This window comes from Podarcis raffonei, chromosome 11 (assembly GCF_027172205.1).
Source record: "Podarcis raffonei isolate rPodRaf1 chromosome 11, rPodRaf1.pri, whole genome shotgun sequence".
Classification (NCBI taxonomy): Eukaryota; Metazoa; Chordata; class Lepidosauria; order Squamata; family Lacertidae; genus Podarcis; species Podarcis raffonei.
In genome coordinates, this window is record NC_070612.1 from 42,915,516 (window position 1) to 42,932,871 (window position 17,356).

The 17,356-nt window shown below is 43.3% G+C and overlaps 1 protein-coding gene across 2 annotated transcripts in view; it reads right to left on the bottom strand.

Moving 5' to 3' along the window:
• EPB41L4A (erythrocyte membrane protein band 4.1 like 4A) overlaps window positions 1-14,139 on the bottom strand; it is a 97,486-nt gene extending 83,347 nt beyond the window's left edge. The window contains exons 1-2 of one of the 2 annotated variants that reach the window (XM_053408637.1): window positions 13,844-14,139; window positions 12,973-13,264 (exon numbers count right to left, since the gene is read on the bottom strand). In XM_053408637.1, the coding sequence (XP_053264612.1) occupies window positions 12,973-13,071 (99 nt within the window). In that variant the 5' untranslated portion in view covers window positions 13,072-13,264; window positions 13,844-14,139. Of the gene's footprint in view, window positions 1-12,972; window positions 13,265-13,683; window positions 13,743-13,843 lie in introns of those variants that run through there. The other variant, XM_053408638.1, reaches the window with a different exon arrangement.
• Between the last annotated feature and the right edge of the window lie 3,217 nt (window positions 14,140-17,356).

Genomic DNA, 17,356 nt, shown 5'->3' on the forward strand with positions numbered 1-17,356 from the left:
AAGCCGCCGCCCCCACCCAGTAAGAAAGCTTCCAAAAGGAGAGCTATATCAAGATCCAGCCATTACACTATTTTGCTTGGAGAACGGAAATGCATTTTGCCCTTAAAAAACAAAATTAACTGAAGAGCAGCTTGAGAATCTAAAACGACCACAGCAATTGTGCCAGCACTAAAGTCAAATGGTAAGAAAAGACAAGACTGCAGAGCTTATAAGCACACTGTAAGGCACTTAAACAGTATCGTTATCTAGTTCTTGTGATTAATTGACCGCTGAGTGTTCTTGCTGAGGGCAAAGTGTTTGCAAAACTCGACCTTGCCAAAGCATATTGGCAGCAAATTATCAATGCTACTGTTACTGATTCCCAAGCAATCATCACATACCTAAGGAGTTAAGAATCTTCAATTCCAGGTACCATATTTTGATACTGTACTAATCATTGGATTAAGAAAGGATGGACTTTCAAAGTCTCCAGAAAGTCTCCTGTTTTGTTTTGATAAATTAGGTATGCACACTTTTATTTTTAAATGTTTATTTTACCCTAACTGATGCAATATATGTGCAGTTGATGATGCACCAAGTTGAAAAGCAAAGTAGGAGTTACTTAATTTAGAACTACTCTATTCTGAACTTAAAAATGGAAAGTGCAATGCTGGTGGTCAACAAAAGAGGTTTAAAGACTCTCTCAAGGCAAATCTTTAAAAATGTAGTATAAACACAGACAACTGGGAAACAATGGCCTGTGAGTGCTCCAATTAGAGAACAGCCTTTACCAAAGGTGTCATGGACTTTGATGATGCTCAAACTCAGGATGGAAGGGAGAAACATGTTAAGAGGAAGGCACGCTTGGCAAATGCTCACTGTGATCAACTCCCGCCCAGAATCCTATATCCCCACTGTTGAAGGACATGTAGATCCAGAATTGGCCTCCATAGTCATTTACGGACTCACTGTTAAAACCGTGTTCATGGAAGACAATCTTACTCAGCCACGAGTGATCGCCAAAGAAGACTTAATTTATACCACACTTTCCTTCCACAAAAGGCAACCCTTGCTGAGTCATCACTGACTTCATTACCTGCTTGGAAAGTACTTCCTTAGAGTTGGACTCCCTAGTATGAAGGCACTTTCCAGAGTGCTAACAAATTTCAGGTATTGACCTCTAATCTTATGCTGGTATATTACAATGTGCAGAAACCATTATTCCTTAGTGCTGATCTTTCCCGTTATTGGAGGTATTTGATGTTATACTGGAACAGATGCACCAATTGTTTACCATTCAAGAACGATGTCATTCACTAAACAACTATGTACAAACAGCCCTTACTGTTATTGAAGAGCCTGGATAGCTCAGCTGGTTAGAGCATGGTGCTGATAATGCCAAGGTTGCGGGTTTGATCCCTGTATGGGGCAGCTGCATATTCCTGCACCATAGGGGATTAAACTTGATGACCCTGAGGGTCGCTTCGAACTCTAAAATTCTATGATCTATTAATGAGTTCTACTGTTATCTCTATGGCACATAGAGAGGCATTTTCCTTTTCAGTATGCATTAACAGAAACAAGGTCAAACACAAAAAGTTAGGAAGGAAGCCAAATAAGTTGCTATTTCAAAAATATTTAGGAAAGGCTGGGTATGTTCACTAATGATGCAGATCAAGACAGATTCACTAAACAGCAACATTTGACTTGGCAGGATGACAAGGCTAAACTCTGTGAAATGCAATTCTTCAGTTATGCATTAAGCATTCTTTTCCTTAACACGCTTCTCCTTAAAATAAAATAAAGTATGTGAAGAGATCATACAAATGAATACGAATTCAGAGAAAGGGTCTAGTTTCTAGAAAGACTTCTCAGAACATTTCTCCTCCTGTGCTGCTTCAGTGTACCCTGAAGGTCAAAGTATACATGACACTGGAGTTCTGCAATGGAAACTCCCAACATCTCTTTACTGTATTTTATAAAATGGAACTGTGGAAGGGGATAACTCTAGATCAGGTCCATGACAAGGGGGAGAAACCTAACCACTGATTCTCACACCAATTCCCTAACTTAATTCACCTTGTCTGAAGCCATTCATTGTGTAGGGAATTTATAGTCTTAATCTCTCATGCTTGTCAGTTTTCTCCTCTACGGCTAAAAGCATCTAGGAGTTCAGAATCGAAATCAGCATGGGAGCAAATAATTAGAACCTTACCCACAGCAACACAACCCCAGTTGAAATTGTTCTTCCCCCTTGTTTCTTACTGTGATACAAAAGGGGACTGGGAGTGCCAATGGTAAAACATAAATGTTGTATGTGGTTTTTGAACCTCATCTCATCTGCTTTCTGTCTCTATAACTACCTCATTCATAAACACATTGTTTTGGAAGTAAGCTCTACTAATTTGTATAATCAATATTTTTTGTGGAATTTATCTCCTCGAAAGTGTTTTGAGGATTACAGCCAGTGACATCTTTGTAACACAGTCATGATCTTTCCTCTTTCTTTGAATGGAAGCAGGGACTTTTCTGCAGTTGCTCCCTGTCTGTCGAATGATCTCTTTGAGGTTATGTGGCAATGCAACTTCCTTTTCAGATTTCAAAAATAATGGAACACATTTTAATTTAAAATAGCCTTCAGGCATGGCTACCACTATTAGGCTGTTTTTTTATACATCCATATTTTTCGCTGTTGTTAAGCTGTGACTGTACAATGATTTACTGTGACAGTATTTTGATGTTTTATGGTGTTATAGGTCATAACAAGCATATGGAGAGGCAAGGTGGAAGCTCAAATTAACATTACGTGGCTACTCAAATGCTGCCACCAGTCTCTCTAAAGTCTAAACTGTAATGAAGCGTAAGACTGCAGCATAATTTTTTTAGAAATTTTATGTCCAGAAGACATTTCATTACCGGTAATTACACCTATAGCGAGCTCCATTTGTACTACTGAACAATATTAGCAGTAATCTCAGCAGACTAACACTTTCCTTTCATCGTCCATTTCACTTCTTCCACTTTTATGACTCATTTGCATGTTTTCCTTAGGAGGTATTTACTTTCCCTCCTACAAATCAGCAATTGATGATCCAACCGTACCATTGACTACCTTGCCTTTGACTATGAATATTGGGTACGGGGGGAGGGGGGGAGCAATCTGTATTAAGACTGGTATTTTGTTTTTCAAAAGAATGATAGAATAACTTCACAAGTATTTGGAGCATGCATAAAACAACATAGACAGCCAAACCTATCCCAGATGTTGGCGCATGAAGTTCTACCGAGGAGGCTGAGATTCTGAAAGGTGCCTAACTCCCATAGGCACACATTGCCTATACAAAAATGAAAATGGTCTGCTTTACTTTTCATCTCTACCAAGGCCAGGTTCACACAACCACGTCAATGCATAGCAGCTTTTGTTCATCTCATACAGAGTGCTTGTGAAGCAACCAAAACAGTGAGGAGATACTGCAGAGATACCCACACAACATCAGTATCACGCAACCACGAACTTGGACAATGTATCAACAGGTAAGTGGCCATGTTGGCTCTGCTGGGACACCTGAGCAGTCCAGAGACCTTCCTGCTTTTCCTTACCCCAAACACCATCCAGGTAAATGAAAGTGACACCAGCTTTGAGGGAGAGGTTCCACAGCAGCCACTTCTGGGTTGTGTGTTGTACAGATACCTATCTCAGCCAATATTGTCATTGTCCAGAAAGCTTTTGTGGTGTGCCAAGCACAGCTTTGTTTTATCACATGTCATTTGGTCATTCAAGACCATCCTCAATAAAGGTTTGCACAGTAACACAGACCTCAGCATTCATCTTGCAGCATAAATCCTACCTGCTAGAGAGTCCCTTTTACGCTTAGTTCCTACAGACAGTAGGTGAGGTGGTATACCTATGTATTGATTGTACTGTTTTACCTGTAGGTGTAGGTTCACTGTGCTCCTCTGTAGAAAAACATCATTCAACATAGAAAAACAGATGTCAGGAAGAGGGGCCATAGCTTAATCTTCTCCCTGTCATTTGTATGCCTGAGGCCTACCCAGACCAACATACCCTCCAACATTTCTCTGATGAAAATAGGAACATCCTGTTTAATAACAATAATATAATATTTATACCCTACCCATCTGACTGGGCCACCCCAGCCACTCTGGGAGGCTTCCAACAGATATAAAAACACAATAAAACATTAAACATTAAAAAACTTCCCTATACAGGGCTGCCTTCAGATGTTTTCTAAAGGTTGTATAGTTACTTATCTCCTTGGCTTGGGGGTCACATAACTCCATACCCTCCAATGAAAATAGGGACATCCTACCATACCCTTCAACATTTCTCTGATGAAAATAGGGATGTCCTAAGGGAAAGCAGGCCATTCCGGGATCAAATCAGAAACCAGGACAGCTTCTGTAAATCCGGGACTGTCCCTGGAAAATAGGGGCACTTGGAGGGTCTGGACAACCGCTAGCAAACTCCTGTTAGCTTGGCCAGACAGTGCCCCTACTAGCAGAGTCTAACTGGAAGTAGTGAGAGCAACTCTATACTCTTGCCTCTCTTTCCTGAGATGTTAGCATGTTTGGTTAGCAGGTCCCTACCAGGCCACAGCCCAATCAAGGAGTGAGTCTCAATTTGATAAATAGGAATTTCCTTCCATGAAAGTCAAAAATTCTGTAGTAACATCTCAGCAGAGGCAGGCCTTCTCAAAAGTTAGGGCATCTCTACTAAGGACTGATTGCATCAGCACAAGCTTTTTAAATCAGAAATATGAGGCTTTAATTCATTCTGTTCCTTGATGATATGAAATATGGATTGGAAAATAGCATCTTTTTTTAAAAGGCTTTCTAATTTTGGCATGGTAGCAAGAAATCTCAAACTTTAATATATTTCTATACATATATATGAATGATATAGTATCAGGCCTTTCCACATTTCTGTTATTCATCTGGAAAAGACCAAAAGGAACAAAAGATCCTGCAAATCTTTTCATAAATTAACCATTCTTCGAAACGACTGTCATTATTTGACATAGATTACTAATTTTTCCTGCATCTTTACAGATGAGACCAGCAATTTTGAATTCTCCATGGAATATCTATATAATGAATGAGTATTGAGACACTTTATTTTCCCAGGATGCATCTAACTAAATTAATGAAACTGGCATGACAGCATGACAGAAACCCATTAATTTTTAAATGAAGTTACCTCCTGGTCAGCCTGAGGTTTGAGCTATAATGTTATTGGCTCAGGCTGTTATACTAGCTTTAATGAACAGTAATTTTCTAATGCAAGCAAAAAACATAAGAATTGTGTTTTTTTAAATCTAATAATCTTCCTTTTGCTTGCCTAATTTCAACTTTTGTAGTAGCAGCAGCAAATTTAGGCTGCATACAAGACGACTCCTTCAAAATAAATTATATTCAGCTTTGTCTCACTGAAAATTGCAAAATTGCAAAGCTACAACTTTGGAATTATAATTATTAGAAACGCCTTCAAAATAAATTATATTCAGCCTTGTGTCGCTGAAAGTTGCAAAATTGCAATGCTACCAACTTTGGAATTATAATGATGAGAAAACAGGCTAAAATTAACTTGGGGGGTAGGGGACTCCGATTCTCCTGTGCTTGAGAAAGAATTATGAAATGACAAGAACTATACTTTGTATTGTATTTTGCAATTTGATTGCCGAGGCAGTATTTGTACAACAACCAAAGAAGATGTGGTAACTTTCATAGCTTTATGCTGTCCCCTTATGGCAGATATATGGTCTTATTAGAAACATTACGCTTGCAATTTTTAAAGTGTAATTAATGTTTATTTAGTTGGTAATTGCGTAACACAGGGCTGTTCTCTAGGAGTCCTACAATCAGCTTTGCGATCAAGTTTTTAAACATGCAAAATTGTTAAAAAGAGCCAATAAAAAATTAAGCTGTCAGATCAATAGATTAAAAATAAAATACCATCCTCCTCGGGGTAGCATGGAAGCTTAAGAGCTACCCAAAGCTGAACTAACATAAAGCCTTGACTTCGCTGCATCAAATTACTCCAATCACCCAGGTGAAGAGGAAAGTCTTAGCCAGGTGCTAAAAACATGTCTGTGGTCAAAGCCGCACTATACATTTAAAGTACATTACTTGCCCCCAAAGAGTCCTAGGAACTGCAATTCGTTCAGGGTGCCGAGAATTATAGCTCCTAGGATTCTTTGGGAAAATCCATATGCTTTAAATCAGGGGTCAGCAACCTTTTTCAGCTGTGGGCTGGTTCACTGTCCCTCAAACCATGTGAGGGGCCAGACTATATTTTTTGGGGGCAAATGAACAAATTCCTATGCCCCAAAAATAACCCAGAGATGCATTTTAAATAAAAGCACACATTCTACTCATGTAAAAAGACCAGGCAGGCCCCACAAATAACCCAGAGGTGCATTTTAAATAAAAGCACACATTCTACTCATGTAAAAAGACCAGGCAGGCCCCACAAATAACCCAGAGTTGCATTTTAAATAAAAGCACACATTCTACTCGTGTAAAAACACGCTGATTCCGGGACTGTCCATGGACCAGATTGAGAAGGCGATTGGGCCAGATCCGGCCCACGGGCCTTAGGTTGCTTTAAATGTATGGTATGGATGTGAGCAGTGACAGCACCCAACAGGCTTTGCTTGCCATTCTGAGCATAAACCTAACTCAGCATATAGTCTGGGTTTTTTTGGGGGAACTCACAGGAACTCAGTTCCAGCACCTATCAGGTGGGCAGCATTGCCATTCTAATTGAATGAGGGAGTTGTTCATGGTGAGTTCCGGCACCTCTTTTTCTGGAAAAATAGCACTGCATATACAGTCGTACCTTAGAATTCAAACAGAATCCGTTCCGGAAGTCCGTTCAACTTCCAAAACATTCAGAAACCAAAGCGTGGCTTCTGATTGGCTGCAGGAAGCCCCGTTGAACGTTCGGGTTCCAAAGAATGTTCGTAAACCGGAACACTCACTTCCGGGTTTGTGGCGTTCGGGAGCCAAAATGTCTGAGTACCAAGGTGTTCGGGATCCTTTGTAGTCCTTTGGGATTTTTAAAAGATCATGTTACCTTAAGTTGTAATTGGATAGTTATAACAATACCACTTGTGCCAGAAATACACTGCTACCTTGTACTAGCCTTTGCTGTCCTCCATGTTGGCTGAGGCTCATGGGAGCTGTAGACAAATATTTCTGGAGTACTTCAGCAGCAGATAACTTCCAGTTTCTGAGACTTCCAGCTCTTCTGGGCCTCTGCCTTCTCTTAAGCCTCTTCCACCAACAAAATAATACTGCTGCTACAACAATTGTTTCAACAACAACAATTGCCTATTTTTACTGGTACACTCTTGTTTGAAGTCTGCCTTCCCAAAGGATGATCCCATCCCCAACAACCAAAAATAGATTGCAAGTGTAGCTATGTGTAGCTGCTCACTTAACAATGAGAGGACTCCTAATCTCATAGGGAAGGTCATGGTTTGGTAAGTTAGCAGTGGAGTTGAACCGTGAGCTGTGCATTACCTTCTCATCCTGCAGCCATCAGTTTTGGGTAAAAAATAGTGGTTCAGCAAACTAGCAGCAGTGGTGCAGGACTGGAGAGGATTCGTGGGTAAATCCCACAGTAATATGTAATTCCTGCTTCTGCACAGACACCTTTCCAGTCTGAAGAAAGTTCTCAAGAGCTTTCATACTCCAGCTTACCAAAAGAATTCAAAGGGTTGCAGCTGCGTCCTTGTCTTTGTTGAAGAACTGTTTAGGGCAACCAAAGTGCCAGAATTGGTGCTGAATGCATTCCCGATTTGCAGCAGCAGCGTTGAAACCTCTTCAGTCCCACTGGGCACAATCTCACAGAAGTTCAAGGACTGAATAACAAAAGGAGAGCTGCAATTTGAAGCCCAGCAGATATTATTGATGTTTTGTCTGAAGCCTATGAAGTAGCCTTTGATGATATTCAATGGCAGCTCTCGCTCTTGAGGTGCAAGGCCACTCTTGGCCCAAAGCTGAAGGATGCTAGACTTCCAGGTGTCCAATATGCCTGTCTCCACATCTTCCAGAAAAGCAACTATTTGGGATACTTTGTCATCCTCATATTTCTTTCCCTTTTTATTCTTTTGGTTTCAGCTCATTTTACCACTCAGCACACACTCAGTTGATACATGAAGCCTGCAACACCTATTAGACTTTACCATTATCACACAGAAACCAAAGTGCATCTACGGGTTGAACATTGCAAAGGAAGTACCAGCAATTATTGATCAAGCTAGGTATCTTTCTGGGAAACCTGTTCACCATTACTGATCTTCTCATTGAGAAGCTCCCAAGAAGGAATTCCAGAGGTCCTAAGAACAGAATTTGAAAGGCGCTAAGCAAGAGCCATTTTAACAGTAAGGCAGGTTGTTTTCTAGAAAGAGGGTCCAAGAAACCAGTAAAATAACTAGGCTCTGAAGCACGTGGCCCTGGGAAAATGAGTGGAGGAAGCAGAAAACCTTCAGAATGAATACAAAGTCCTCCCAGGTTACGCAAATACCTATGGCTGACACCAAGGGTTACTTAAATGCTAACCAGACAGCTCTGATAGGCAGTAATTCCAAAATTTTTACTCTTGAGACAGAACACATTGCTACCTCTTGTTCTTCTCCTCTCCTGATAGCAACTTATTTCACTTCCTAGTGCTCCTTAATTGGAATGCAAAAGCTACAGCGATATAGAAAAGGATGTCAAGATCTGCTGCAGACACAGGAGTACAGCAAAAGTCTTCCTGCAGGCAACTTGCAACCACCTGTGGACAGGCACGTAAGCATCAGTGCTTTCAAGTCAATGTCTTTGGAGAGCGATCTAGGAAGCTTTCTGTTTACTGTGGCCAGTGCATCTAAGTAAACTTTATTACGTCTGTGATCTTTAGCAGATTTATCCAAAAGCAAATCCCATGGACTTCATTGGATCTAATCCTCTTTTATACACAAGTAGCACAGCAGCTGCTTTCCCATAGTGCAATACTATACCACTGGAGGGAACAGTGTCTGTACTAAGCAAACACACAAGTGGACTTGATGACTTAGGTCTACAACTTTGTTCTTGCCCATGCAACAAGTTATGCCCATATGATTCCACACATCCTTTCTTGCAGTGTGGAACTTCACAGCAAAGAAACAGTAACCAGACTATATACCACATGTGTGTGTCTATACAGTGGTGGAGCTTCATGCTCTGGTACCGGGGGGCAGAGAGCTGGTGGGGGCGGCCATGGTGTGCATCCTGGGGGCGTGGCGCACCGCCTGCAGGGGTGTGGCACCCAGCATGGGTGGGGGGCAGCACCAATGGCACCCCACCGGGATCACACTGCCGGGGACGGTGCGCTCCCCCCACACTCCTCTTCCTCCGCCAGTGTGTCTGTACATGAGTATCCAGGTTGCAAGGTGGCAATCCTCTTTGTCTTTCTCATTCACAAATACTAGTCTCTACAATGTAATTCCAAGGAAGCAGTTGCGAACCATATTGATATGACCTAAACCACTGACCCCATTCATGTGTTTGCTTAATTCACACACTGTAATTCCAATTATACCATACCAATAACAAACTTAGTTGGTCTCTAAGGTACTACTGGAAGGGGGGGGGATTTATTTTGTTTCAACACTGTAATACTATACAGCAGGATGGAGAATCAGATCCCAAGCCATGGGGTGGGGGAATAATGTAATCTGCAACTTGGATGCATATCTTCAAGTCTTCTTAATGCTGAAGCAGATGTAGCAGCTATAGATTCTGTCATGTGTCACCACCTCCCACTCCAAACAGTACACTGGTACCTTGGGTTACAAACACCTTGGGTTACAAACGCTTCAGGTAACAGACTCCGCTAACCCGGAAGTAATACCTCGGGTTAAGAACTTTACCTCAGGATGAGAACAGAAATCGTGTGGCGGCAACGGGAGGCCCCATTAGCTAAAGTGATACCTCAGGTTAAGAACGGTTTCAGGTTAAGAACAGGTCTCCAGAACGAATTAGGTTCGTAACCAGAGGTACCACTGTACTTCACAGCAAAAGGGGCAAGGGGCAGAGGCCAAGACCAGGAGGGATCTGATTTATCTCCTACTGTAGCAAATGATTTAAAGCTATGTGGGGTGTGCCAGATATAAGATGGCAACCCAGGGGTTTTTATTTCCAAGTGAGCAGATGTCATTCTGCTGATGTACCCCCACTTTTCAATACCATAACAGTGAGCTGCAGTTCCTTCAATCTACTAATATGTGAAGTCACCATCAGATAGCTCAAGCCAATCGCATGGTGCCTACCATTTAAATGGTACATTTGTACACAGCCTAAAAATGATCAGAGCCACTAACAGATATACTTTAACTTTGCATGCTTGCCTTGTCTTTGCCCAGTTTGCTGTCCCATGTCTGCAATTACTGCACTTATCCCAGTTCCTCATAGCGTCCAGAAATCCCTCAGGTAGCTTCAACAACGTATTTTTATTGCATTTGGGCCCGTGTTCACTCTTCCCAATTCCCTCTCCCCGTGATACTCAAATATTTCAGTAAATAACTTTTGTGTAAATCATGTTCTCACACTTCCCTTGCACAGCACCCAGGCCTCTTTTAGATCCTTTCCCCACAGTGGCCCTGGAAGTGCTAGCCTGGAGCACTGATTCAAAGAACCACTGGTTTCATATTAACAAAAGGTCAACAGGTGAACTGGCTAACAGGTGAACTGCCTACATAACACAATACAAATAAAGTCTATATCCCCAAGAAACAATAAACTCTAACTAGTAAGAGTTATGAAAATTGCATCCATTGTAGTATTGTGACATTAACAAACGTGTTACACCTGTTTAGAATAAATTGCTTTTATCATGAACCACTTGATTTTTTACAAATATGAAGTTCAGACAAAACTGCAAGTGTTTGTAAAACAACAACATCCCTACAATTAGCAACCAACTTGTAAACTATTTGCAATGTATGCAAGGTAGATAACAACCTTTAACTTGCTCTCCTGCTCCCCAGATTATGCTGTTCTGTGCTGCAAGGATACTATGCTGCAGGGATGATGCCTCTATTCTGACATTTCAGTATGACATATTCTCTAGACTTTAAACAACAGGAATGAATTAAAAATAAATCACTACATTCTTTTATACTTTTCTAATGTAAATCTGTTGAACTAGAACTCATTACTAGATAGATTAGCTAGATAGATTAGCTAGATATGCCACCATTTTCAAAATGCAAAGAAATACAATCTTGGTTCCACTCAAAACCTCAGTTTTTAATATCTGTATGATCCACTTATTTAACACATATTGGTCATATTTGCATATTAAAGTTTGCCCTTAAATCATCTTAGATGTACCCCTAAAAACAATGCATAAAGCGACCCTTAGGTGTACAACTAAGATTCCTACATTAAAGTCACAGGATCAGCAAATACAAATGAATCTAGCATCTCTTAGCATGAAATTAGTGAGACCAAATTCCTAATAGTTCTTCTTTCACTTAACTGAATGCCAAAATTTTCCAACTGCCACAGACAGCTTCAGTTTCAAGCAGTTTTATACTCAAGATAACCTCTCTGTTTACAAACTTGTGTAAAAACATGTCAAACTGAATTCTTGTTAAAGGGCTATTTCTTATAGTAAGTTGCCTGTAGATGGACAACTTCACTATTATAAACATGTAGCCCTTTCTTCTGGAGTCCTAACTCTAGCACATGCACAGAAATCAAGGCATATAACAATATATTGTTGACCCACTAAAAGAGCCAAGAGAATACAGTACAGCCATATATACTTAGAATTCCTAGACAATCGCCTTCTCTCTCCCTCTAGAAACATTCACATAAAATTATTCCCCATCAGGAGAGAAGATTCATTACTAGTGAAACATGGCCTATCAGCATTCAGTTCTATAAAACAGAATGCACAATAAGTATTTGAATGACTTAAGAAGTAAAAAAAAAAAAAAAACCATAGAAAACAATTAGCATGTATAGTCTTCCTTCCCAAGCAGAAATACTGACCCAATCCCATAGAGACTGTATTTGAACAAGACCCACAAATGCCTGTTTAGAGAACTGGTTCCTGTAGCTCTTGTGCTAAGAACCACCTAAAAGCTGAGTTATAAGCATTTTAGTAGGCAAGTAAGTATCAGTAAATTCAATAAATAAATAAATCCAAAGTTAAATCTTTTTTACAGCCATCCTTTTCAACAGGAGCATGGTGCACATAGCAATATAATTAAGGTTCTTCTTGAAATCACTAAGAATTAAAATGTGCTTAAAAGGAGCTGGTGAGTAACAGACTCCTCAGCAGGTGCAGACTAGCACTCTGAGCATTTGAAAAGCACACTTCTTATGCAAGCCTCAAGTATAATTTTATTAGGCAAACTCTGAAAATATCTTTGCTGATCATGTATATATTTCAAAGTGCCTGGTTTCCAGTGTAAGATCTTTGATTGCTAAGCACCCTTGCAACTCCTGAAAATCAGATTGCAAAGCAAATTATATAAAGCAAAGAAGTCATCCAGGAAAACATTTTCAAAAGATCTCACCCCGCTAGTATATAAACCTCTGTGACAAAGTTACCGAAGTGTTATTTCTCCTTTTATTAAATTCTATAATATTACACCACATCACATACTTCATACACACTACCCAAGTCACAAGACAACCGGTCGACACTTAAAATCCTGTTGTTCACCTTCAGGACTTCTATGTTCCTCTTGGTTTTTACTCTTTCAACTTTGTCTTGGGTAATGGAATGTGATGCAAAGTTAAATGCCACTTGACATGTCTATTTCCTGGTCATTAGAAGCCAGCCTGTTTTGATAGGCACTCTCTGAGAACAGTATGTTTCCATGTAGATTTGCCCCTTATTGCTCAACTCCAGACAAAGCATTTCAAGCACCACTGGCAAGCGTCCGGGAAACCCCAATGAAAACAGAGCAGGAGGCAGACACTGCTTACCTTTATCCCCTGCTGCTGGGTGGTTAAGGTCAACTTGGATTCATCCAGAAGCAGAACTTCACAATAAAATTCCTCCGGGACTGCGCAGAAGCAGCCCATGGCGGTCTCCGTGCTTTGATGTCAGAGGGCAAATGCGAGCAAGAGATGAAGGCAAGGGGGGGGGGGGGCGAATTAACTCAGCGCCGGCGAACAATACATGATATGGCTCAGCAACCCTGAAGAGAGCAGGTTTTTCTTTGGCCTTGTCAAGTTGAGGAGGCTCCAGCTTCACATATGGCGAGGGAGCTAAGTGCTAGAGGAGGAGGGAGAAAAAAGAATCCTGTTGAGACATCCCACAAAAAAAGTCAAAGTTCTTCTTGCATGTGGAGGGGGGGCATTGGTTGCTAGGCAGCAGGGAGCTAAATTCAGGAATTAAAAGTTTCCACAGGTTAAAGTTTGCAGTCCAAGTACCTCTCAGATCCCGTGGGCTTCTTTGTTCGAGGTTCAGCCATGATAAACCGCTGACCTTTGGAGCACAGGAGCCCTATGGGTAAAAGTAGCCCTGCTGTGGGCACCCCAACCCGGATCAGGGGAAACACGACTTCCCTCAAGGCGCCTATGCGCCAAGCAGCCCTTCAGCCGCCCTCCTTTCTAGCCTCGAGAACTTGAGAAAATGACATGTGCCCGGGCGCGCGCTCCTCCTCCTCCTCCTCCTCCTCCGTCTCTACCCACCGGCTGCCATAGCGCGTCTCGCCGCCCGAGCCATATTCCTGAGGCGAAGGCTTGAGTAGCCGCGCGTCCCACCTCCCCGGCTTCGGCGCTGCTCCTTTGTGTAAAGCGCCACAAATAGATAAACCACCCCTCCCTTCCGCACGCGCGCACCCCGCGTTACCTTGCAGCGGGCCAAGGAAAAGCGGCAGCGGGCAGCTCCTCCCTGACAGGGCGTGGGGAGATCGAGGCGCCGGACTGGGCGCAGTGCTGCCCGGGCAGCAGCAGAAGCAGCAGCCCGCGCGCGCTTTCCAGTCAGCTTCCCAGTCTTTCTCTCAAGCGCTCCTTCCACGGAAAGGAAGCTCCGGGCGCTCTCGGTGTCTGACGCGGCCACCTGAAAGAGACCTCCGGGGTTGGGGGGGAGGCTTTTTTTATTCGGCTTCTTCTTCTCCCTCAACTCCGCCCGCCAAAGTTGGGGCTGGAGAGCGCGACGGAAGCGCCACCTGCCTCGCTGCGGCTCGCCCCTCAGGAGAAGCCGAGCGCTGCTGCCTCGCCGCCCGGCCCTCCTCTCTCTCTCTTTCGCTTGGACGAAGCTCCGCTCCCCCGCCGACGGGCCAACCTTGCCGGGCCCAGGAGGGCGGGAGGCGGGGCAAGCAAGCGCGGCGGCTGTTCGCTCCCAGGACCTGACAGGGCTGCGGCGCGCGCGCTATCCCCGGGGCAGGCAGGCAGGCAGGCAGGTCGGGGTCGCCGCTGAGCCGAGCCTGCTCGGTGGTCTGAGCTGCTGCCCCTGCGGCGTCTTCTGCTCCTGCTTCTTCCCCTCGGGGTGGCTCAGCTGCTCGGCACCTCGGCGGTGTCAGTTTCCAGGTCGGCTGCCCAGCCGGCGTTGTTTCGCTTCCTTTTCCCTCCGCCCTCTTGCTCCTGCCAACCTTTCACCTTCCCTGCCGGCAGCAGCGCCAGCTGAGGAGGCGGCGGCGGCGAGGCTGCTCTGGAACAGCAGTGGCCCCTGCTGGGCGATTCGGGGGAACTGGACTCCGGCGCTGGGGCTGTCGCCGCACAACCCTTAAACCACTTGCATGGATTAAGCAAGGCAAGAATCGCTGGTTCTTAGGGGCAAGGGAGACCCAGGAAGTCTCGGGGCTCCTTGAAAACCCACCAGTTTATTATAGAATAAGCTTTTTCACACAATACATTTCTCAAGTCTTTTAAGGTGCCGCAGGATTCTTGGGTTATTTTTTGCAGCTGCGCCTTTGGAGCATCTCATCGAGGGTTGCTTTGAGGGACAGAGGCAGCATTTGGTGGTGATCCTTGTTCTGGATGAATTGCAAGTTTGAAACCGTTCTTGGAAATTTACCGCCAGAAGCATTGTAAAAAAAGGCAGAGCAGTAACATTTGCCACTTACATGACATTTTGAGGATGGAACTGCAGTTAGGGTCCAGTGGGCACAATACTCTGGGGACTTCTCCTGTCATGTACTGCTCCATTGAAATGAATAGTCCCCCTTAAAGTCCCATTGATTTCCATGGGAAGTTTAAGCACAATTGATTTCAATAGGAGAAAAATAACTCCAGAGATTTCTTCGAGGGTCACCGGAGTGATGACTGTGAGCATCCTGGTGCCGACAAAGAGCTTTCCTGGTTCGCATCCCACTGAAATTGAACTTGGAAAAAAGCCCATGGCCTGTAGAATCGATGGCAGTATGTGCTTGGTTATGGGGTATGTGTGTGCTGCCACTGACAGTTGCTCCAGTTTGTGAAATGTGCCCACACACCTAAAAAGGTTGACAAATTTCTCTCTTAGGAGCTTTAAAATATCTATTCCGAAAGAAATATATTTTCATAATTTGGATATCACCTGATTACTGTATTGTACTTTGAGAGTCATGCACTCAGACTTCTTGCAAGGTATTGCATGTCCTATACATTTGAAAGCGCATCAGTTCCCAAACATGAATATTAACTTGGCCAGTGGCCAGTTCTTTTAATCTTTATTACATGACAGTAGTTGTATTCTCTGACATGCTTTAACTGCTGAAAACATCTCTTTATTAGAGGTGCCCTCTCAAGTACAATGATCTCAGCCATACTCCTTAAACAATTTCCAGGCTTTTAAGTGTGTATATTTTATTGCTTGCTGCTACCCAAAAGATTTTTGAACATTGCTTTTAAATGTTTGGCATATGAGGGGATTAATACACTCCATAAATAACATGAAATTAAATATATATTCCTTTTGGTGTTTTGCACTGTGGGTGGGAGAACATTTCCATGTGATGCTGAGCATTGCACAACACCCCTTTTCTCTTGTTGACACTGAATTTACTGCAAATTACAAATCTGTTCATTGTTTTAGATAAACCATATGTTAGCTGAGGAGACTCTTGAGAGTCCCAAGAAGATCAAACCTATCCATTCTGAAGGAAATCAGCCCTGAGTGCTCACTGGAAGGTCAGATCCAGAAGCTGAGGCTCCAATACTTTGACCACCTCATGAGAAGAGAAGACTCCCTGGAAAAGACCCTGGTGTTGGGAAAGATTGAGGGCACAAGGAGAAGGGGACGGCAGAGGATGAGATGGGTGGACAGTGTTCTCGAAGCTACTAACATGAGTTTGACCAAACTGCGGGAGGCAGTGGAAGACAGGAGTGCCTGGTGTGCTCTGGTCCATGGGGTCACGAAGAGTCGGACACAACTAAATGACTAAACAACAGCAACAAAATGTTAGCTGACTTTAGCACCAGTAAGGCAGAAGGGAGAGTGATTATTGTGTTCTTATTTATAATGTGACTTACAATCTCTCTATTGGTGTAATTGTTCTGGGGCTAATGCTCAACGCCATCCTTTCCAGGGTGCCGGCATCTACTACACGGGAGATGGCAACTTGTGGAAAACATATTCTCTACCATGATTTCACTTAGCATGATCATCAGCTGAGAAAGGAACAGAAGTGTGATCGGCGTCTTGACATGAAATGCATAATAGAGAATGATATACCGTATTTTTCGCCCCATTAGACGCACTGCCCCATAGGACGCACCTAGTTTTTATGGGGGGGAAATAAAGGGGAAAAAATTATTTCCCACCCAGGCGCAGGGCTGGCGTGGGGGAAGCCCGAGCCTGCTATCCGCAAGCCTAGGGAGTCGCGCCATCTCCCCAAGCTTGCGGAGAGCTGCGTGAAGCCTGGGCACGCAGGCAGCTCTGTGTGACCCTTCGGAGCCCGCGTGTCTTTGAGCCGGTCTCCCAAGGGTTGCGCAGAGCTTCCTGAAGCCTGGAGAGCGAGAGCGGTCGGTGGGCACCAACCCCTCTCGCTCTCCAGGCTTCAGCGAAAGCCTGCATTTGCCCCATAGGACGCACACACATTTCCCCTTCATTTTTGGAGGGGGAAAAGTGTGTCCTATAGGGCGAAAAATACAGTACATTGCTGCTATATGTGTTGTAGCAGCAGCAGCAGCAAGGTGTATGTATTGCACATATGTGGGAATTCCTGGCAGGATAGATCACTGGCAGAAGGTCAACATGCAGAACTGTCCAATGTCATTGCTATTTGGACTCATAGAAGCTACTGTATTGTGCGCCTAGAAAACAAAGTAAGTTAGTCTTCTTAAAATCTATGAAGACGGTGCAACTGGGGAACAATGGAGCTCATTCTTCACGCATGGGAAATAGATTCCATTGTTTCAGTGTCTTATTTTAAGAAGCAGC